This window comes from Saccopteryx leptura, chromosome 7 (assembly GCF_036850995.1).
Source record: "Saccopteryx leptura isolate mSacLep1 chromosome 7, mSacLep1_pri_phased_curated, whole genome shotgun sequence".
In the NCBI taxonomy this organism is placed as follows: Eukaryota; Metazoa; Chordata; class Mammalia; order Chiroptera; family Emballonuridae; genus Saccopteryx; species Saccopteryx leptura.
The window spans coordinates 82,374,037-82,397,559 of NC_089509.1; the positions used below are offsets into that span (position 1 = coordinate 82,374,037).

The 23,523-nt window shown below is 41.5% G+C and overlaps 1 protein-coding gene across 5 annotated transcripts in view; it reads left to right on the top strand.

The window, feature by feature from the left end:
- Positions 1–23,523, top strand: part of HECW2 (HECT, C2 and WW domain containing E3 ubiquitin protein ligase 2) — a 424,054-nt gene that overhangs the window by 164,730 nt on the left and 235,801 nt on the right. For all 5 annotated transcript variants that reach the window (XM_066346627.1, XM_066346626.1, XM_066346625.1 and 2 more), the window contains exon 2: positions 9,420–9,746. In XM_066346627.1, coding sequence (XP_066202724.1) covers positions 9,455–9,746 — 292 coding nt within the window. In that variant the 5' untranslated portion in view covers positions 9,420–9,454. The remainder of the gene's footprint in view (positions 1–9,419; positions 9,747–23,523) is intronic.

Consider the following 23,523-nt stretch of genomic DNA (forward strand, 5'->3'; position numbering starts at 1 on the left):
AGCTCTGGTAACTAGTAGCCATGTTGAATAAGGAGGCAGGGGAAGGATTATAAAGCCAGTAGCCACGGCCACCATCACAGCCACCTGGCCCGTGCAGGTTCAGGTTTGATTCGGACAGATGGTAATGAAACAATGGAGCCAAGAACTGGTGAGCCATTAGCTTTAATACTAGTTTGCACCCAGCGGGCAAGAAATACACACAGTAGGAAAACACTTCCCTTTCCATTCAGGACTCCCAAAGCCACTGACTTATTTGAGTTTCCTAGAATCAAAGGTTTCTACCTCACCAGCCTTATTCACCTCTGTTCCCCATCTCCTTCTCTCTGCACAAACTGGCTTCTCCTTCAGCACTCCACCATCTTGGCTGCTTCTCCTCCATGTGGGCTTTCTCTGCTCTCCTCCAGCATGGGCTTCTCTGCTCCATTTTATAGTATAGAAATAAAACCTTTAATTCAATATACGAACAAGGAAGTCTCTGATGCAAAGTCATTTATCTGAGGCATAATGGGATTCCTCATAAGAGTGCACCACCCCACATCATGCAATAGTCAAGGGTGTGGGGAAAAGCTTAATCTTAAAACTAAGACTTAGGCTATAACGACCCTCCCTGCTTACAACCTGTCCCCCACACCCAATGCAAACTATAAGCGAGCAAACATATATATCATATTTACAAACTTATTTGACCAACAAAGATGGACTGTTTTTATCTCTTTTTTATCTGAGTACAAGGTCATCTAGCACTAGGGAGAGGTGACAGTGATTTTCCATGTGTAAAAGTGGTCTTTAGCATTTAATTTCTGTTAACTGTTTTTGAAATCCTGGTGTTTCTCATCCCAAACTCTTAGTCATAGAGCACTACCCCAAACTAAATAAGACATTAATCCAACGGTTATAATATTTTCCTATTAAAATAACAGTAGTTGCTTTTTAAATTAATTTTTAAAGAATTATAATTGGCACCCAGTATTATATTAGCTTTAGATGTGTAACATAGTGATTCATCATTTATATCTCTTACATAGTTAACACAGTAAGTCTAGTAACCCATCTGCCATGTCCATAATTATTATGGTAGTATTATTGACTGACTCTATTCCCTGTGGAAAACAGTAACTTTTCTTTTTTTTTCCAAGTGAGAGGAGGGGAGGTAGGCAGACAGACTCCTGCATGCACCTTAACCAGGATCCACCCAGCAACCCCCGTCTGGGGCTGATTCTCTGCCTATCTGAGGCCATGCTTGCAACTGACTTATTTGTAGTACCTGAGGCTGAGGCTCCACAGCAGTGGCTGCAGGAGGGTGGAGAGAGAGAGAGAGAGAGAGAGAGAGAGAGAGAGGAAAGGGAGGGGTGGAGAAGCAGATGGTTGCTTCTCCTGTGTGCCCTGACCGGGAATCGAACCTGGACATCCAGACACCAGGCTGACAATCTACCACTGAGCCACTGGCCAGGACCAACAGCTGCTTTTCATTGAACACTTTCACTTTATGATTTTTCTTTTCTTTAAAAAAATATTTTTTGTGACAGAAATAGAGAGACAGAAAGAAGGACAGATAGGGACAGGCTGACAGGAAGGGAGAGATGAGAAGCATCAATTCTTTATTGCAGTTCCTTAGTTCATTGATTACTTTCTCATATGTGCCTTGACTGGGGGGCTACAACAGAGCAAGTGACCTCTTGTTCAAGCCAGCGACCTTGGGCTTCAAGCCATTGACCTTTGGGCTCAAGCCAGCCACCATGGGGTCACGTCTATGATTCCACACTCAAGCCAGCGACCCAGTGCTCAAGCCAGATGAGCCCGCACTTCAGCCGGCAATTTCAGGGTTTCAAACCTGGATCCTCTGTGTTCCAGTCCAATGCTCTATCCACTGCGCCACCACCTGGTCAGGCTCACTTATGATTTTTCTAATTCTTACAGTGGTCTTGCATGGCACATTAGATTTACCTGCATTTAACAAATGAATATATTGAAGCAGGGTGAAATTTAAGTATATGCAGTTATTGATTTATAAACTTGAGACTTACAAATAACCTGTATATATTTGTAAATATCTTAGAAAGAGTAAGTGCCATGTGCGTTGTTGCTAACAGAGTAGACAGATAACTTCTATTGTTTTTCCACTTCATCTCTTCCCCTGACACGCATAAATTCCTGCTGTTAAAGACTATATATAGCTTTGCCTGACCAGGAGGTGGTGCTGTAGATAGAGCATCTGCCTGGGGCACTGAGGACCCAAGTTTGAAACCCCAAGGTTGCTGGCTTGAGCACAGGTTCATCAGCTTGAGCGTGGGATCATAGATATGACTCCATGGTTGCTGGCTTGAGCCCAGGGTTGCTGACTGGAGCAAGGGGTCACTGGCTTGAGCTGGAGACCCCCCCGCCATCAAGGCACATATGATCAAGCAATCAATAAACAACTAAGGTACCACAACTACAAGTTGATGCTTCCTTCCATCTCTCTCTATCTTCCTGTCTGTCTGTTCCTGTCTGTTTTCTCTCTCACTAAGATGAAACAAACAAAACAAAACAAAACTGTATAGCTTCAAAGTTGAAGGAGCTAAAAGATACCAAAAGAGTTTTGGGGAATTGTCACACCCACTCCACCCCCATTCTCAAATCTGTCCTCAGAAAATTTCTAGCCCAGACTGGATGTCTTCTTACAACAGGATTATACAATTTCATAAATTAGAGATTTGGCTCAAAAGCATCTTCTCGCTAAAAGGCATTGAATCAGAGCATCACCCAGAAACACCAAGGTTACAAGTTTGATCCCCGGTCAGGGCACATATAGGAAGTGACCAGCTAAGTAGAACAAGTGAATGCCTTTCTCTTCCTTCCTCTCTCTACCTCTCTAAAACCAACTAGTTAAAAACAATAACAGTAAAATGCATTGGATTGTACCCTGGGAAGAATGAAGAAATTCTTGGTTATTCACATGTTATTGCAGCTAGTTCAGTGATGATTTCTTCTTCAGTACATTGAGGGCCTTTCTCAGGGAACAGATTTGACAAGAAAGCCCCTCTGCTGGGGCTTCTGCCTGGTTTGTTTTACAGAATTCCAATCATCTTCCTTTAGTTTTGCAGAGCCTCTGTTTTATTTGTTTGTTTTTCTTCCCACTCATATCTTCTGTTTGGTATCCTCTTCATATCCATGCTTCCTATTAGAATGCCCTTCATACATCCCTTCTTTCCTTCTAACCCTTTAAAACTCGCATTTCCACAAAATGTTTTTCTTCTCCTTCAGCCATGCTTCTGTCTCATAGACCCTCGATGTCCTCATCTGAAAAAAGAGCTGATGGCACCTCCCAAATTTAATTCACAGTATTCTGGGGTTGTAGATGTGAAAGTGCTTTGGAAAATGTAAAGCACTATATATATTACATTTCTGTTAATTCCTGATGTCCCACAGACATTTATTATCTTCATCACATATTTGTTAGGACAGATTATACATATGCGTGAAATGTCATTGATACCAGGTTAAATTCTTTCGTAGATATTTGGTCTTCTCCCCACCAGAGTCAAAATGCTTGGAAATGCACCTTATTTTATGCTTTAGGAAAATAAAAGAGATAATTTGAAAGAAGCCTTACCCTTTTTACTATTTACTCTGCTTTGTAGCTTTTACAAGACATTATTCTAGTAGGTGCTTTATACATTTTTGCAGGAATCAGTTAAACTAGCAAATTCACACTCATTTTTACTTTTCCACTAAAAATAATTATATAAATGTGTATTTTTTGACCTGTCTAGTGTGTATTTCTTCTTGTAAAAATTCAGGCTTCAGAAGGGGACAGACTTCATTTTTTGCTCTGTTGTATCCTTAATGCCCTTTCCATGGGAGCTGTTCAGTAAAAAGCTGTTGGATGAACGAATAAATGAATGAACCTATTAATAGCAAGAAAGTCAAATTTCAACCTTTAGCTCTGACTGGAGGACCAGAGAATGGCCCTTGCTAGGCTTATGTGGTTAAGGCTGGGGCTGTTCCTCTGTGCGTACAAGACTTTTCATTTCTGCTTTTGGGGCTGTGCTTTGAATAACTTAGGATGCTGACAGCCTATTCTCCCAGTAAGTGTGGGGAATCAAGGGAATATTAAAACGCGTTCCACTTGATATAATTAAACTAGAATGTAGTCACATAATATTAACAGCTAAATTTGATCAAGCACTTAGGCGCCAGATACTGTTCTGAATGCTTTACCCATACTAATTTATTTAGTTCTCTCCAAAATCCTGTGAGAGAGTCATTTTATGTCCCTACTTTACAGATGGGAAAAATGGAGGCACAGATTTAAAAGAAATCACCCAAGATTACAGAATGACTTAATAGTAGAGTCGTGACGGAAACCCAGAGATCAGGCTTTGCGACTTGTTCTCTTACTCACTGTGCTAACCTATCTCTCTGATTAAATAGAGGTCATCTAAAAACAACAATTTTGGTGTACATGCAAGTTTTTTCTCCTTCTTCTGAAGCAGAGTAATTGTTACTTCTTCTCTTGTAGCTTTTTTTTTTTTTTTTTTTGGTATTTTTCTGAAGCTGGAAACGGGGAGAGACAGTCAGACAGACTCTCGCATGCGCCCGACCGGGATCCACCCGGCACGCCCACCAGGGGCGACGCTCTGCCCACCAGGGGGCGATGCTCTGCCCCTCCTGGCCGTCGCTCTGCCGCGACCAGAGCCACTCTAGCGCCTGGGGCAGAGGCCAAGGAGCCATCCCCAGCGCCCGGGCCATCTTTGCTCCAATGGAGCCTTGGTTGCGGGAGGGGAAGAGCGAGACAGAGAGGAAGGAGAGGGGGGTAGAGAAGCAAATGGGCGCTTCTCCTATGTGCCCTGGCTGGGAATCAAACCCGGTCCCCCGCACGCTAGGCCGACACTCTACCGCTGAGCCAACCGGCCAGGGCCTTCTCTTGTAGCTTTAAGCTATAACAGTTCTGGCCTATTTCTTTCAAGGAAGTAGCTTAGTTATGTATGGCCTGCATTTTTTATTTGACTACACTGTGTTAAGAGTTAATTATTTATAGTGCTTGCTGAAGCTGATGCAGTGCTTTAATCTCCCTGGGCTTATAAACAAAGAATGACTGTCAAAATCCACTAACCTGAAAATTTCATGAAACTGTCAGATTAGAAGTTGACCTGTATTTTTGGCTTCATGAATTTAAGGTTGTTTAACAATTACGCATTATATTATGATGTCAGAGTTACCATATAGCACATAAGGAAAACAAGGGCTAAATATATGAAGAGTAATATTAGTTTATTCATTTTATTTTTGTCCTTTTTATATAGAATATTTTGCCCGTCAGTCCGAGTTATTTCCATTTAAGGGCTAATGCTAAAAATATGAGTTATGACAGAAATGAATTGACTATATACACATTTGCAAGTACAATGACCCTCACAATGGCAGAATGTCTCCTTCACCCAGGCATTTGTGAAATGGATGGGGATGGGAGAAATTAGAGAACCGTTCCTTTTTCTTCCTTCAGACTTATTATCTGAGGTTATTATTTGTAATGTAAATATTGTACCCAAGATTAGTTTTTATTTTTTTTTAGGTATGTATTTTTTTAAAATGGAAGCTCATGCACTGATTTTCAACCACACCTTTGCAGGGATACCCTTTAAAAAAAAGTATATTGAAGAGGCCAGCACGTACTAGGGATGCAGAGTAACTGTTAAATCTGTAAACAGGAAAGCAACAAAAGATGATAGAAATGTGAAATCTGCACCAAATAAAAGGAAAACTCCCAGTTTCATACCTATTCAGTGCAGTTCTATGTGGGCTCACGCACAGATTTTTTAGGGCTCCTTAGGTAGCTATCCCGTATAGCCTCTACAGACTCGTCACTGACTGATGGCCTACCAGAACGGGGTTTCTCCACCAAACTGCTGGTTTCCTTCAACTGCTTATCCTACCGAGTAATGTTATTCCTATGGGGTGGCGCTTCGTTTTAAACGTGCCAATATTCACGTTGCACTTTGGTCACGGATTTGAATTTAGCGAGCCACAGAACACACTGAACTTTCCTCTGTACCATCCACATCTCGACTGGCATGGCTGTGGGCTGCTCCACTGTATACACAGTGTTACGTCATCATCTGCGCATGCGCACATGCTGCCACATCATCCTACAGAAACTGGGAAGGTTTTTTTTTTTTTTATTTGGTGCAGATTTCACATTTCTATCGTCTTTTGTTGCTTTCCTGTGACCGGTCAAAAGTGCACCATGACTTTACGGACACACTGTAGTGGGTCTGATGGTAGAAATAGTGTCGACCAGTCAGGAAATCAGAAGTGGTTAAGGACAGGCCAGAAAGAGACTCAGGTGTAAGTCCTGCTCCTAGGAGCTGGAGTAACTAGGAGAAAGATGCTTGCTGTTCACTTAAATATTTATCAATGGATAACTTATGTGCCAGGCAGTGCTGCAGATACCGGGGATAAAATAGTGAACAAATCAGATGAAACTCTCTGCCTTTGTGCAGCTTATATTCTTGTTTTCTCTCAGCTTTGCTCAGGTGTAATGGATAAATAATATTGTAAGCTATTTAAAGTGTACATTGTGGTGGTAGGTGTGTATGCATTGTGAAAGCATTTCCATTGCCTTGTTAATGAGCATGGGCATCATATGTTTTTCTTTGGTGAGAACATTTAAGTTCTACTCCTTTAGCAAATTTCAACTATATAATACAGTGTTAATAACTATAGTCACCATGTCTGTTTGTTTTTTTGTTACAGAGACAGACAGAGAAACAGATAGGGACAGACAGACAGGGAGAGAGATGAGAAGCATCAATTCTTTGTTGCAGCTCCTTAGTTGTTCATTCATTGCTTTCTCAGATGTGCCTTGAATGGTGGTGGGGGTGGCTACAGCAGAGTGAGTGACCCCCTGCTCAAGCCAGCAACCTTTGGCCTCAAGCTAGTGACCATGGGGTCATGTCTGTGAGCTCACGCTCAAGCCAGCGACCCTGCACTCAAGCTGGTGAGCCCGTGCTTAAGCCGGCGACCTCGGGGTTTCAAACCTGGGTCCTCTAAGTCCCAGTCTGATGCTCTATCCACTGCGCCACCACCTGGTCACACTGCTATAGTCACTATGTTTACATTAGATCCTCAGACCTTATTCATCGTATAGCTGAAATGTTGTATTATTTTACCAAACTTTAGCCATTTCCTCCGCACTCCAGCTCCTGGTAACCACTCTTCTACTCTATTTCTAAGAGTTGGACTTTTTTTTTTTTTTTTAATTCCATATATAAGTGAGATAATACAATGTTTATCTTTCTCTGGCTTATTTCACTTAGCATAATGTCCCAAGGGCCCATTTATGTTGCCACAGCAGGATTTTCTTCTTTCTTATGGCTGAATAATATTCCATTTTACATATATATCTATATGCCATATATACCATATCTTTGTTTGTTGATGGACACTGAAGTTGTTTCCATATGACTGTTGTGAATAATGCTGCAATGAACATGGGGAACAGATAACTCTTTGACTATTTTTACATCCTTCTGATAAATACCCAGAAGTGGAATTGCTAGATTATTTAGTAGTTCTATTTTTAAATTTTTGAGGAACCTCCATACTGATTTCCGTAGTGGCTGTGCCAGTCTGCATTCCCACCCCAGGCATAAGGCTTCCCTCTTCTCCACACCCTCCCCAGCACTTATCTTTGTCTTCTTGATGAGCGCCATACTAACAGGTGTGAAGTGGCATCTTATTGTGGTTTTGATTTGCATTTCCCTGATAATCAGTGATATTTGAACACCTTTCCTTGTGTCTCTTTGCTATTTGTATATCTTTTTTGGAGAAATGTCTATTCAGTGCCTCTGTCCATTTTAAATTGGGTTTTGTTTTTTGGGGGTTTTGTTTTGCTATTAGATTGTACAATGTTTTTAAATTTTATTTTTCAGTTACAGTTTATATTCAATGTTATTTTGTTTTAGTTTAGGGTGTACAGCATAGTGGTTAGAAACTGATATACTTTACAAAGTGTTTCTCCCAATATTTCCAGTACCTACCTGGCACCAGAGTTGTATGATTTAAAATATATATATTTTGGATATTAATCTTTTTATTAGATAAATGATTTGCAAATATTTTCTTGCTTTCAGAGAGACAGACCCCAGCATACACCCTGACCAGGATCCAACTGGCAAGCCCACTAAGGGGCAATGTTCTGTCCATCTGGGGCATTGTTCCATTGCTCAGCAACTGAGCTCTTCTTAGCACCTGAGGCAGAGGCCATGGAGCCATCCTCAGTGCCTGGGGCCAACTTGCTCCAATCAACATGGCTGCAGGAGGGGGAGAAAGAGAGAGAAAGAGAGAGAGAGAGAGGGAGAGAGAGAGAAGCAAGAGGGGGAAGGGTGGAGAAGCAGATGGGCGCCCTGACTGGGAAGCGAACTCTAGACATCTACAAGCAGGGTTGATGCCAACCAGCCAGGGCCTGTAGGTTGCCTTTTTATTTTGATAAATGTTTCCCTTGCTGCAAAAGCTTTTTAATTTGATTAGCCTCATTTGTTTATTTTTACTTGTTGCCTTTGCTTTTGGTGTCAGATCCAAAATATCATTGCCAAAACTGAAGTCGAGTAGCTTACTGCCTGTGTTTTCTAACAGGCGTTTCATGGCTTCAGGTCTCTGTTCAAGTTTTCAGGTTGTTTGTTGTTGATTTTTGTGTATGGTAAGGATAATAGTCCAGTGTCATTTTTTTTGTACGTGGCTGTTCAGTTTTCCCATCACCATTGATTGAAGACACTATCCTTCCCCAAGTTTATATTCTTGTGAAGAAAGTACACAATAATCAGATAAATAAGATACTTTGTGTGGTACATCAGATCATAATAATTGTTATTGAGAAAAAGATAGCAAGGAAGGGGGGATAGGGAATACTTGGGTGCTGTAGTTTACAACATGATGACAGCCACTGTAGTTAGTGAGGAGCTCCTGAAAAAGACGTTAGTAAGTTACATTTCTATGCAGAAGAAATTGAGCAAACGAACTTGTCCTCAAAGGTATATTTCAGCTGTGTTTTTGCATGTGTCAAAATTTTCTGTCTTTATTTTAAAATTTAATAGCAGCAGCATATAATTATGTGTGTAGGGTGAAGAAGATGATGCCATTTGTGAAGGAGAAGGAATAGACCTAAAAGGGATGGTAGGGAAATCCCCTTCTTATTTGCAAGGAGGAAGCTGCGCTGAATGAAATTGAGGGTCACAGGTGTGTGATGGCCTTTGCCACCATCTGACCTTAGTTGTTTCTGACATTATCAGTTGGCAGTAGAATAATAGGTTTTATTTTGACAGAAGATTATTGCATGGTCAGGCTTTGATAAACACTCCTCAAGGTTTTACGTCTGGGAAGCTTAAACCTAATTCCTCGTGTTGCAGCACTAATGCTTTGTGCTTGTCTATCTTTTGCAGCTTTGTAGGAAGCCAACCTCAGAGAGGCAGACAGGATGGCCAGTTCAGCTCGGGATCACCTGCTCTTTGTCCGGCGTCGGAATCCCCAGATGCGGTACACACTGAGCCCTGAGAACCTGCAGAGCCTCGCTGCCCAGAGCTCCATGCCAGAGAACATGACCCTACAGCGGGCCAACAGTGACACAGACCTGGTGACTTCTGAGAGCCGCTCCAGCCTGACTGCCAGCATGTATGAGTACACGCTGGGGCAAGCCCAGAACCTCATTATCTTCTGGGACATTAAAGAGGAGGTGGACCCCAGTGACTGGATTGGACTTTATCACATAGGTGAGTCAAATGCAATGGGCTTGCTCTGACTTAGAAGATACATTTTCCTTTGGCATGATACTATTCTGTATTTTCTCCTGCTAAAAAATGCACACTCATAAAAAAAAAAAAAAACAGCAAGGTTCTGGGGATTCTTCCTTCCTCTTTGGATGAGGGAGAGACAACAATTATCATATAAATACCTTTGCTGATATGAATTCTGTGGTTACATCTCTACCCTAATGAGATGCCAGAACCTGCAGATTTCACAGTATTTTCTCTTTAGAACTTCACATTACTGTGGATCAACAGTTCCACTTTGGAAAGAGGTGGCTGTGAGCATTTGTGAATATTTTTAAACTGATGGAAAAGGATATTTGGAGTTAGATAACTGATCTAAAAAAATGTTCAGTATTTTTCTAAAGGTTGAATTTCACTAAGAACAAAACACAGTCTAAAGTATTATTTCAGAATTCTTTGATGTAGCCTAGATTAGTTAGGTGAAGAAAGTGTCATTGTCTTCTAACATATGACTTAAAAATAGATGGCTATTTGGGTTTTTTTGTTTGTTTTTGTGTGGGTTTTTTTTTGTATTTTTCTGAAGCTGAAAACGGGGAGAGACAGTCAGACAGACTCCCGCATGCGCCCGACCGGGATCCACCTGGCACGCCCACCAGGGGCAACGCTCTGCCCACCAGGGGGCGATGCTCTGCCCCTCCGGGGGGTCGCTCTGTCTCGACCAGAGCCACTCTAGCGCCTGGGGCAGAGGCCAAGGAGCCATCCCCAGCGCCTGGGCCATCTCTGCTCCAATGGAGCCTCGGCTGCGGGAGGGGAAGAGAGAGACAGAGAGGAAGGAGAGGGGGAGGGGTGGAGAAGCAGATGGGCGCCTCTTCTGTGTGCCCTGGCCGGGAATTGAACCCGGGACCCCTGCACGCCAGGCCGACGCTCCACCACCGAGCAACCGGCCAGGGCCGGCTATTTGTTTTAATAAAAGTATCCCAGCTCTCTTTAGCTAATTTGTATTCATAGGTAAGTGAATGACAAATAATGTATCCTGAAAAATATATAGTCTGTTTTATTTGAAAGCAAAGGTCAAAAATTACTAACCAACCATAAAAAAATCTAAATCAAACTTGACAGTAAAGCCTAACATTCCCCAAAGTTGGAGAACTTGTTTATTGAATGAAGGGTATTTAAAAAATAAATTTAATGTCAGTTATTAGAAAGACATTGTTGTTTTCAATGTGAATTGTAAGCCAAGCATCTTTTAAAAAAAAAAATAAATGAATTCAGGGAAAAAAGACCTGTTTATGGCAGTGCTTCGCAACCAGGGTGGCCTTGCTCCATACAGGACATTAGGCAACGTCTGGGACATTTGGGTTGGCACAACTTGGCGGGAGCAATGGAGACCAGGGATGCTACAGCCCCTCACAACGAAGAATTATCTGTCCGCAAATGTCAACAGTGCCACCGTTGAGAAATCCTGGTTTAAGGCAACGTGATCTCCTTGTCGAAATTTTATTGGAATGTTAAACCTATTGGTTTAACTTTATGTGTCTCTGGGACAAGGAATTTTATATTAATTGGTTTATATTTGCTTTTATATCTCATAATGTTTAATCATGATGGATAGCAAGAAATTAAAATGGCAAAAGAAATTAGTTTATTCTTTTTCTCTTATGACAACAAAAGGGGGAAAAGTATTAGAGTTCAGCATGTTCCCCAAGTGTGTTTAAATATGTATTCAAAATGAGGAAGTTACACGACTTAAAAATTAGATTATATCTGATATCTATTATGTTCACAAAATATCTTATTTTTTTGAAGCAATTCTTTTAATTTTGATGTAACTTCACTCTTTTGGATTTTCATATAATACTTTTTTTCTTTCTTTTATTTTAGACTTCAAAGTGCTTAATACGAGATTACAAATAGCAACCTGTGTTTTTCTTTAATGCTTTTTAACTGATATTTCTTTGGGACATAATCAATTTTATTTTTATTTTTTGTATGGGATGATTTCTTTTTTGTGTGAGTTACTTAATCTGTAAGATGCTAGAATCACTTAAGACAGTGGTCTCCAACCCCCGGGCCGTGGACTGGTACCAGTCCATGGGCCATTTGCTACCGGTCTGCAGAGAAAGAATAAATAACTTACATCATTTCCATTTTATTTATATTTAAGTCTGAATGATGTGTTATTTTTTTTAAATGACCAGATTCTCTCTGTTACATCTGTCTAAGACTCACTCTTGATGCTTGTCTCGGTCACGTGATACATTTATCTGCCCCACCCTAAAGGCCAGTCCGTGAAAATATTTTCTGACACTAAACGAGTCCATGGCCCAAAAAAGGTTGGGGACCACTGATTTAAGATTGACTTCTGCTACTTCATCATTTCCTACTTTCTTTTTGTTTCCCCACCCCACTTGTTATACACCTCTATCTAGATTCACTGGGGAATGAACGAAGGAATTCATAGCCAAGTTCATCTTGTCTCTTGAGTGACAAATCTTTGTGTTCTTTGTTTAACTTTCCAGGGGCAGAAATAGAGGTCAGAGTTCTAAATATAGAATTAATCCAAGGAGATAGCTAGAAAAATCAAATTAGGAAATAAACCTCTTTTGAAAAGTGCTAATTCTTCTTCAGTTTATTTTAAGATGCTTCTGAATCTTTCTCACATTAATCAACAATGTATCTTTGCTTTCTGTAGTTACAATGTCTTTTCCCCCCTTTGGCTACTTTTGAACATTTTCTCTTTTTTCTGGTTTTTAGCAGTCTGTCTACAATGTACTAAAGTATGATTTTCTTTAACTTTATCCTCGTTGGGATTCTCTGAGTTTCATAAGTAAATGTTTTGATAAAGTTGGGAAATTTTGGGTCATTTTTTCTTGAAATATTTTTTCTGTTTTCACTTTCTTCTCCCCCCCTCCTCCGGAGACTCCAATTACACATATGCTACATTGTTTCATGTTGTTCTACAAGGCTCTGAGGCTCAGTTTAATTTTGATTCAATCTCTTTGATATTCAGATTTTATCATTTTCTATTTGATAATTTACTCATCTTCAAGTTCACTAACTTCTTTTTTTTTTTTTTTTTTTTGTGGTAGAGATAGAGTCAGAGAGAGGGACAGACAGGAAGGGAGGAGATGAGAAACATCAGTTCTTCATTGCAGTTCCTTAGTTGTTCATTGATTGATTTCTCATCTGTGCCTTGACTGGGAGCTACAGCAGACCGAGTGACCCCTTGATCGAGCCAGCGACCTTGGGCTCAAGCTGGTGAGCCTTGCTCAAACCAGATGAGCCCGCGCTCAAGCTGGCGACCTCGGGGGTCTCGAACCTGGGTCCTCCACATCCCAGTCCGACGCTCTATCCACTGTGCCACCACCTGGTCAGGCTCACTAACTTCTTTCATCTTTATTCTGCTTTCAATCCCATCCAATGAGTTTTTGAATTTCGGTTGTTTGACTTTTAATTTATAGAATTTTCATTTCCCTCTTTATAGTTTACATTTCTTTTATGAGATCCCCTATATGTTAATTCATTCAGACTATATTGTTTTTTAATTAAATTGAATACAGCTGTTTTAAATTCTCTGCCAAATCTAATATCGGTTTTACCTAAGGAGAAGTTTTTATTGTCTGTTTTCCTCTTGACTATGGGTCCTGTTTTCCTGTTTCTCTGCGTATCGAGCCATTTTTTTGTTTGTTTTTTTCTGAAGTTGGAAACGAGGAGGCAGTCCGACAGATTCCCTCATGCGCCCAACCAGGATCCACCTGGCACACCCACCAGGGGGCAATGCTCTGCCCATCTGGGGCGTTGCTCTGTTGCAACCAGAGCCATTCTAGCGCCTGAGGCAGAGGCCACAGAGCCATCCTCAGCGCCCGGGCCAACTTTGCTCTAATGGAGCCTTGGCTGAGGGAGGGGAAGAGAGAGACAGAGAGGAAGGAGAGGGGGAGGGGTGGAGAAGCAGATGGGCACTTCTCTTGTGTGCCCTGGCCGGGAATCAAACCCAGAACTCCCGCACGCCAGGCCGATGCTCTACCACTGAGCCAACCGGCCAGGACCTCTAGCCATTTTTTAAAATAAGTAATTAGTAACTTGAAAATATGCAAGTTTTCTATATTGTGTAAACCCTGAGTTCTGTGGAATGATTTCTGGTTTAATGTTAACTTTAACCCTGGTAGACAGATTTATTTCCTTGAGTTTGGTGGGTATGATTCACACTTTGTTAAGTGGATCTGTGGAAAGCCCAGTGTGCTTCCACACGCTTGTAACTTGGTGGCATTCAGCCTCCAAGTTTGGTGTCCCCTGTGGATTTTGTTTGGGCTTGGTTTGAGACTTTGTTAGGTGAGTCTACAGCAGGCCTTACTCTAAATTTTGTACTTATTCCTAAGTAGGAGCAGTTTTGATGCTTTAGCTGAATCCCTGCCATGTTTAAAGGTCTCACTCCGGCTGGGCTGTGATTACAGTGTCCTCCGGCACTGCTTGACCCCTGCTCCCACCAGTTTACTCTCAGCCCTGAAGCAGCCACCATCTGGAAGCAGCCACATGTGCAGCCCAGACTTCACCGAAAGTCTGTGGGTGATCCACATTGGGCTTTGGCCTTCACTCCTCCATGACTGTTTCCAGTGCTCTGCCTGGAGATTCCTGCATCCTCCGCTCATCAGAACTGCCATGGACACTAGTTCTCTGTACTGCACTCAGAAAGTCATCCCCTGGCTGAGATCTGAGTGGTCATAGCACCACCTAAGTTTCCTTTCTCCCGAGGATTTTAGTCTTATACCACCTGCTGTGCAGTGTCTGAAAACCACTGCCTCCTCCTTTTATAGTTGTTTCTATTAGGAAGACTAGACTGGAACTAATGACTTCATGTGCCCTGAAGCAGAAGTTCCTCCCTTGCTTTTGACTTACTATAGGCAGTAAGATTCTACTTAATTCCCCATCTAGCCATTTCTAGGGAACTCGGAGTAAATAATAAATGATAGTTTGAGTCCTCTCTGTTTGTTCACTTCTTAGTGTATTTGCTAATAGTTTTTGCTTTACCAGCAGGGAGGATGGGTGAGGAACTGGCATCCTCAGACCTCCCAAGGGGCTGGGACAAATGCAGACTAGCATTCATGGATAAAAATACCGCACAGGTAGAATGAGGTCGTTGGTGTTCTCAGGCATGATGTTGGTTTTAACAGGTCTTCTATAATGAATGGGGTTATAAGGCATAGATTTCAGCATCTAGAACATTAACTATGGCTCCGTTACATGGTTGCAGGGCCATATATGGCTGTGTTTAAAAGAAAGACTGGCTTATCTGGGACCCCAGCATGAGTGAAGAGAGCCCTGGCTTTAAGCAGAGATGGTCATTTCCCTTTTGAGCTCCCGGCAGCCTGTTCTAGGGGCTGCCTCACTTCTGTGGGGACTTTGCCAGCCCACTTAGAGAAGAATGTTGCAGGGGGCGGCACTGTGGTCTTTAACTGACAGCCATTTCCTGATCCAGTTTTCCAGTTTTCCTGGTGAGGTCAAGGGGTTGGCAGCCAGCCCTTGACATCAGGGCGGGTGGGTCCTCCCTTCTCGGGAGAGGTCTCGCTCTATATGGTAATCTGTCTAGTGCATTGTCTAGGTGTGGGCATGTGACCTAATTCTGGCCAATGAGATGTGACGAGGAAGACTTTGGGGATCTTCCTTTTCATTGAAAAGCCAGAGCCTTATGAAGAGGGAATCTTTAAACTTTCCCTTTCCTTGTGCTTGGGACTCTGGTGGAAAGATATAATATCTTGAGTTGTATCCATGTAGCGGCCATAAGGCATCAGTCAAGAAAATGAAAGGCTGATGAGAGAACAGAAAGTTAGGATGAGCTTGCACCGGCACGCCGAAGTTCTTGCTGTATGTGAGAAGGTCTTTTCTTTGTGTAAGACATCACTCCTGAGGCTTTCCTATACCAGCAGGTGTTCTTCACTGAGCTGCTGGGTGGCGATGCAGAAAGATGAGAAAGGGGAGAGGAGGAATACCAATTGCTTTTTTTTTTTTTGTATTTTTCTGAAGCTGGAAACGGGGAGAGACAGTCAGACAGACTCCCGCATGCGCCCGACCGGGATCCACCCGGCACGCCCACCAGGGGCGACGCTCTGCCCACCAGGGGGCGATACTCTGCCCCTCCGGGGCATCGCTCTGCCGCGACCAGAGCCACTCTAGCGCCTGGGGGAGAGGCCAAGGAGCCATCCCCAGCGCCCGGGCCATCTTGCTCCAATGGAGCCTTGGCTGCGGGAGGGGAAGAGAGAGACAGAGAGGAAGGAGAGGGGGAGGGGTGGAGAAGCAAATGGATGCTTCTCCTATGTGCCCTGGCCGGGAATCGAACCCGGGTCCCCCGCACACCAGGCCGACGCTCTACCGCTGAGCCAACCAGCCAGGGCCCCAATTGCTTTTAAAGACAGGACAAAGAGTGGGCAGGCTCCTTTGGTAGTTACTGCTTCAGGGAGAGTGCTTAGGCAAGCTTTAACATAGGTGAAAACCATTATGTTGTTTTAAAAAAAGAAACAACAAAAACTTGTTGTTTGAAAACAGTCACTCCGAGTCATGTGGAAATTTTCCGAAGTTTACTAGGACTAAAATGTAATGGGAAGAATTTTTTAAATGAGTAGTTAGTAACTTGAAAATATGCAAATTTTCTTGGGCATTATTAAATGAAGATATGTGAGATGATGCCTTTGGAGAAGACCTGAAAGAAAAGAAAAAAAAAAATGCAAGGCTGGGATGGGGAAAAGGGTTTTGGGGTCCCAGTTATGTCGTAAAGTTAAGGCTTTCACAGCAGAATAGCTCTTGAGCTCTGTGAAATAGAAGTGCTGAGAAGGTAGGTTTCCTAAGAGTGGCGCATGTATCAGGAATAGCTTCAGATTTCTATACCTCTTAGTAGGAAGCAGCCGCTCCCCTTCAGTTGTGTCCTGAGAATCCAGGCTGTTTCCTAGCAACGTCTAGTTTTATTTGTGGAACAGAGACATGGTCTCTGTAGGAATAAGTCCCGAAGGGGAAGAGTTTGGATGGAGCCTCGGGCTGGCAAGGTGTAGCTTATTGGCACATTCGGCTTTCAATTGTGTTTCTCTTGGCTTATTTTTTTCTGCCGTTCTGCAAGTATGAGTTTGTTTTTGTATGGCTAATTGTTAATAATATTTTACACTGTATATCTCACTCCTTCTGACTTTCAGCACTACTAATCTGGAAGGAAAAAAATATCCTTCATATTTTGGATCAGAAACATAAATCTTTCTCTAGCAATTTTAGGCAGTATATAGGTCCTGTTGGGAATACAAAGAAAAAAAGTTGAAAATATCAAGGCACCATTTGGGGAAACTTTGGGTGTAAACATGGTTCTCAAAGAAGATGCTAATTACGTTTTCTCATATATACCCTGAGACTTCCAGACATGATTGCAATGTAGCTAAAGTCCTGAATCTCCAAATCATAGCAATTAATGCCTTGTAAACGGTTTTCAGAAATCACTAGGTTAATAATTTATCATTGGCCTCCAAAATTAGAATTGACCCCTCACAAGTTTAATGGTGCTACTCATTGCCTCTACCTAATCTCACTAAATAAAAAGAGTCAAATATTTATTTTGTGCAGAAATACTTAGGGTTCTTCAAACAGCTCTCTGTGGAAAATGAAATGGACACCCTTTAAATAGGCAGCATAGCCTATTAATTTGTTTCAGGCTCACAATCTAATTTCTCTTCATGTTTGGTCTTGTGCTTATTTTTCTGGTTATTCAAAAGAAAAACACTTCAAATGGCTTAATGTACCATTTCTCATTTGCTGGCAACTCCAGGTACGTGAACAAAGCTTGAAAAATGCACACTATGAGAATTAGAAGTATATACTGTGCTGCATACCTGCTCTATTCAAAGTCCTGGTCTACCATTGGTTTCTTACCAGATAAGAAACTTTCTTCAGAATGTAAATCAATGTAACTGCTTCATTTATTTAGAAAATCTTGCTCTTAAAAAATGATCTAAACTAGATAATGGGCTTCTTGATATAGATATTTCATATTCTGGTGCAAGCTTCTTATCCTGTCTTGGACCCAGTAATGTATAGTTTACCAACATTTGTCTGGACCACACTTTGAGTGTACTTCGTCGTGTCCATGTGTTGAGTATGTCTCCGAAGATGAGTGGTAGAGCAACTGCGTTTGGACTGACATAAAAATATCACGGCTTGTATGTTATGACATTTTTCATATTTCTTTGCATATAGATAGTAAAATAAGGTCTCAATAGTTAGGCAACACATTAAGATCATATGTTTTGTTTTATTAGGTAAAGTTACAAGTCTAATAGAGACACGGAGGGGAGCATGAGTATTTTAAAGGCTATCCAAATGAAGGTGCCTCTTATTTCAAAGGCATCTTCTGAGATCATAGATTTTAGAGTTCTAAGTTCCCGAAGTTTTAGCTGATATTTTATAGGTAAAAACAAAGGTCTAGAATGGTGATGCCATCGAGCCAGCTGCAGATGGCCGAGGCTGGAACTTGTATGTTGTGTCCCTGTCTTTGTTTCTTTCCCCTCTGTGTTGAAAAATGTAGTCCATTGTTTTCTAACCTTGAGTTATTTTGCTCAACACCTTCTTGATTTTTGCTACACTGGATTATCATCTGTGCTGATAATATTTGTTTAAACCACCTGATAAAACAAGTTGATTCTCTACCCTGACCTTGTTCTAAGCTAGGGGTCCCCAAACTTTTTACACAGGGGGCCAGTTCACTGTCCCTCAGGCCGTTAGAGGGCTGCCACATACAATGCTCCTCTCACTGACCACCAATGAAAGAGGTGCCCCTTCTGGAAGTGTGGCAGGGGGCTGGATAAATGGCCTCAGGGGGCCGCAGTTTGGGGATGCCTGTTTTAAGCAATTAGGTCTGGCAAAGGTTACCTGTTTTCATTATATTTCTTTCTAACATGCATTAACTGTTTAAAAACAACAACAGCTTTTGTCTGTGACCCACACAGGATCACCACATGCAGCACACTTTTAGAAATTCTAGTGTTACCAGTCGTTAAGAGCACAGGCTCTATGGTCAAACAGACTAGTCAATCAAGCCAAACTACTTCATAGCTTCAGTAAATTATGCACTCCTTTTAAACCTCAGTTTCTTAATCTGTGAGAAAAAAAGACTAAGAAAGGTACCAATATTATGAGAATTCAATAAGATCATGTGAATATAACTGTCCAGCTCATTGTAAACTCTCATCATTATTTGGCTACCAGTAATAATGATAATAACGTCATTTCCTGATGGTCTGACATTGAAGTACAGACTCACCCACAGAAAGAATCCACAAGAAGAGATTACAGGCCTGGCCGGTTGGCTCAGCGGTAGAGCGTCGGCCTGGCGTGCGGGGGACCCAGGTTCGATTCCTGGCCAGGGCACATAGGAGAAGCGCCCATTTGTTTCTCCACCCCCCCCTTCCTCTCTGTCTCTCTCTTCCCCTTCCGCAGCCAAGGCTCCATTGGAGCAAAGATGGCCCGGGCGCTGGGGATGGCTCCTTGGCCTCTGCCCCAGGCGCTAGAGTGGCTCTGGTCTCAGCAGAGCGATGCCCCGGAGGGGCAGAGCATCACCCCCTGGTGTGCAGAGCGTCGCCCCTGGTGGGCGTGCCGGGTGGATCCCGGTCGGGCGCATGTGGGAGTCTGTCTGACTGTCTCTCCCCGTTTCCAGCTTCAGAAAAATACAAAAACAAAAACAAACACAAAAAAAAGAGATTTACAGATCAGAGTGGCCACTTCAGCTTACAGAAAACAAAACTCATTCCTATGAAACAAAACACTAGGAATCACATAAAGCTTGTAAAATATGAATGCTAAACAAGACAGCGTTTTAACATGAGTATTGTGTAGGTTCTAAACCAACATGCTTATCAAGGTGATGAGAAAGCTGTAGTTTAATCTGAAATTCAATTAAATGGAACAACGAATTTATGTACTGGACATTTAGTTTTCCGAATAACTATCTGTTCTTAAGCTCTTCTGGTACTCTTACATGATTACTGTGAAAGAATAGTTGTTTTAGGTCATCTGTTTAAAGTTTAAAAATGCTTTTAGAAAATAAGAGCTTTGTACGTGAAATGGTTTTTGGAAACTTAACTCTGAATCACTTTTTGTTACCTTGTACAGGAAGAGGCAAAAGTAGGTTTACAATTGTTCGTATGGAAAATAACACAATGATTAATATTGTAAATAATAATGCAAGAATAAACTGTGCTTCTCATATTCACAACAGTAAACCTACATTTGCCCAACCCTGGATTAGCTAGGGTAGGTCAGTTTATGCTGTAGAAATAAACTAATCCTGAAACCTCAGTGGTTTAAAGAACAAAAGGTGATTTATTCCTTATGCTATATGTCCAGCATGGGCTGGCAGGGTCTTGCTTTGTTTTGTCATTTAGTGATGTAGACTCACTACTCTCTTGACTTTTGCCAAATTGAATTATTGAAGGCTGAAGCATCGTATCATTACACCATCTGGAACACAAAACCTCCTGAAGCAGGTATCAAGGGTAGGGAGAGCTGGGGGCTCTTACACTAGCTCTTAAATGCTTTTGTCCTGAGGTGACATATTTTACTCTTGTACAGGGCCCACTGTTTGTCATTCCTCCTGTGATCTGCCTAACTTCGAAGGGACTGGGAAATGGAGAGACACTCTGCTATTTAGTGAGCTGTCAATATCTCTGCTACAATAGACATACGTGTCTGCTAACAATATGATTGGTCCACTGGTCTGTTCCAGAGCCTGAGATATCCTTGTGTGATCACTGAAGAATACATGCTGGGGTTATAAAGTGTCATATTTTGAGAGAAACTTGCAAGGTGTTCAGGAGACTTAAATGAAAGGACACACCCAGGGTAGAGCCAAGTACAATACTGAACACATGGATGCACAATAGCAGTTAGTACAATAGAATCTGCTTCTGCGACATTGCATTGGTGTCACAGGTCATCACAGATCTTTCTTTTAATACACGTGCTTGAAGGTTTGTTTCACAGATAAGTCCATGTGTTTAAAATAGTTATCAAAGACTTCCCTGGACAGTAGGGTCTAAAAAATTGTATAAGTTAATGTAGCCAAAGAAGCTTTAGTATTTTATTCACTAACATACTGGTTGCAAGCAATGTTTGAAATAGGCAATCTTCTGTCCATATATCGAGATGATTTTGTTTTCTGTCAAATTATTCTATAAATGTTTCCTGAGGGGGTTTTTCTCTCATGCTCTGTGCTTCATTATCTGTGGAGTCTAAAATCATTAATGCCTGGGTTTTAGGCTAGAGCAAATAAGAGTAAATACTTTTTAATTGAAGATTAATCTGTATTATGTAGTTTTCTCCAAATGACTTATTCATGGATTAGCTTTGGTATTCATTCACTAATTTGTTCAGTAATATTAGTAGTTTATGTACTGGACATCTGAAAGAATTTTTAAAATATCATCTATATTTAAAATCATAGTTAAAGAGCTACCATTCTAGGGTTCTTTTTTTCAATTATTGTTCAATATATTGGCCTTTTGCTTTCTGTGTCCTTACCCATGGCTCCATCTTCAGTATGGAAATTGCTGTGTGTTTAAATAGATGTAAATTAATTCCTTGGATTTAGCATGTTTACTGCTTTAAATTCTCATTTTTTATGTGTCCTTTCCTGTTCTTTTGTTTCCAGAATTATGCACCTGTTGCTCAAGCCACCATAGATGTTTTTCAGAAAGTTGAGTGTAGTTAAGCATGAAGAATATCTACGGTTTTTGGCATTCTGAACTTTTGGGGGATACTATAGTTATGGTACTAAGCTCTACTAGTAGAAGCAAACATGTTACTGAAACATTAACCTAAGAAAACAAACCTTGACATTTCCAACTAAGTATTTGCATTAAGTAAACTAATCGGATTCTAAATGTTTATTATATATCATCTTACAGCAGGAGTCCCCAAACTACGGGCCCGTGGGCCGCATGCGGCCCTCTGAGGCCATTTATCCGGCCCCCGCCGCACTTCCAGAAGGGACACCTTTTTCATTGGTGGTCAGTGAGAGGAGCACATTGACCATCTCATTAGCCAAAGGCAGGCCCATAGTTCCCATTGAAATACTGGTCAGTTTGATTTAAATTTACTTGTTCTTTATTTTAAATATTGTATTTGTTCCCATTTTGTTTTTTTACTTTAAAATAAGATATGTGCAGTGAGCATAGGGATTTGTTCATAGTTTTTTTTTAATAGTCCGGCCCTCCAACGGTCTGAGGGATAGTGAACTGGCCCCCTGTGTAAAAAGTTTGGGGACCCCTGTTTTACAGCATCCAAATAGATTTTTTTCCCTTAAGTGTATGTCTATGGCATATTTGTAATATAATAAAAGATTTTATGTGAAAAAGAAAGCCTTAAGAATTCAGTGAACATCTGGAGGAAGTTAAACTTTTTGTTTTGGACTACTGACAGGTAATTGTTCTGTTTGCTCTAACCGCCCAAACCTGTCATTCCTGGGCCATTTCAAGGAGGTGAGCAAGGTGAACTGTGCTGTGTCCATGACCCATGCTAACTGCTGACTTGAGCAAGGTTATAGGTCAGCGTGTGTTAGGGAACTTAGAGAGTTTTCCTGTTCATCGTGTCATTCATTTCCCTGAATGGAGTGCAATGAAACTAATAAAACTTCTCTCAAATAATCATTATTCTTATTTATAAAAGCTTTTCTAAGTATAGCATTACTGCTAAGATACGCAGCAACAATATCAGCTTTGTGTTCTATGATGCTATAGATGGAACTTCATTTTACGTGTCACTCAAATATAAGGAAACCATATTACTTAAAGAACTAGAATGTTGGAAGGGGAAGTATTGTATGTTCATCATTTGGAATCACTAAAATATATGATTTGTCCGTTGACATTTACTGTAAACAGAGTCACAGAGGTGTTAGATTGCGGGAGGAAATTAATGATCATTTACTTCATGGGCCTCGGGTTACATGAGAAACTGTGCGCCCAGGTGGCTTAAGTAATGTATGCGTGGTTGCTCAGTAAAATAGTCAGACGATATACAGTGTCTAGTAGGAATTTTCTCTGCAGTGGAGTTGCTTTTTAAAGACAGTTAGGTGCTAATGTCAATTCCTGCTGGTGATTTTTGAGTGTATTTAAAATTGCCTCTGAGAACTGCTATAGGAATGCAATATGACTTTACAAGTTCAACGGAGCCAGGTTTTCTTCCAATATTGGAACAGATTGCTGTCTTAGACTGAGAGCCATAAAAAAGAAGTTGGCTTGTGTTTAGGGGCTGTTTTTATACAAAGCCCCCTTCTCATTTAAAACTAGAATTCCACTCAGCCCGGTGGGATTCTCGAAAGAACTGCATATCATTTCCCGCTTTTCCTAGCGAGGTGCACTCGTGACTGGAGCTGTGCCAGTGCTGTGTAGATGGATCTCCTTCTCGGTTTCCCTCGGACAGGGTGAGCCTGCGTGGTCGCACCAGAGATAAAACGAGCGCTGGCTGCACCTGCACTGAACATCATTTCATCTCTGAAGATTCAGTAGAGGTTGGTGAGTCGGCTCCTTTAATGGAGGCTCAGAGAGATTTATTTTCAAAATTGTCTTTTTTTACAGCACTGTCTAAAATAACCCTTTAGTACTTACTGTCCCTTTGTCTGAGCGACACTTGAGTAAAAGTCTTTTCTTATAAAGCCATCCCAGTTTTTCAGAGGACTTCTCTTATCAGCCCCACAGAAATACCCTCTGTCCTATTATTTCTTACGCCCCTTTTTAGTGCAGTGCCCCATTCCCTG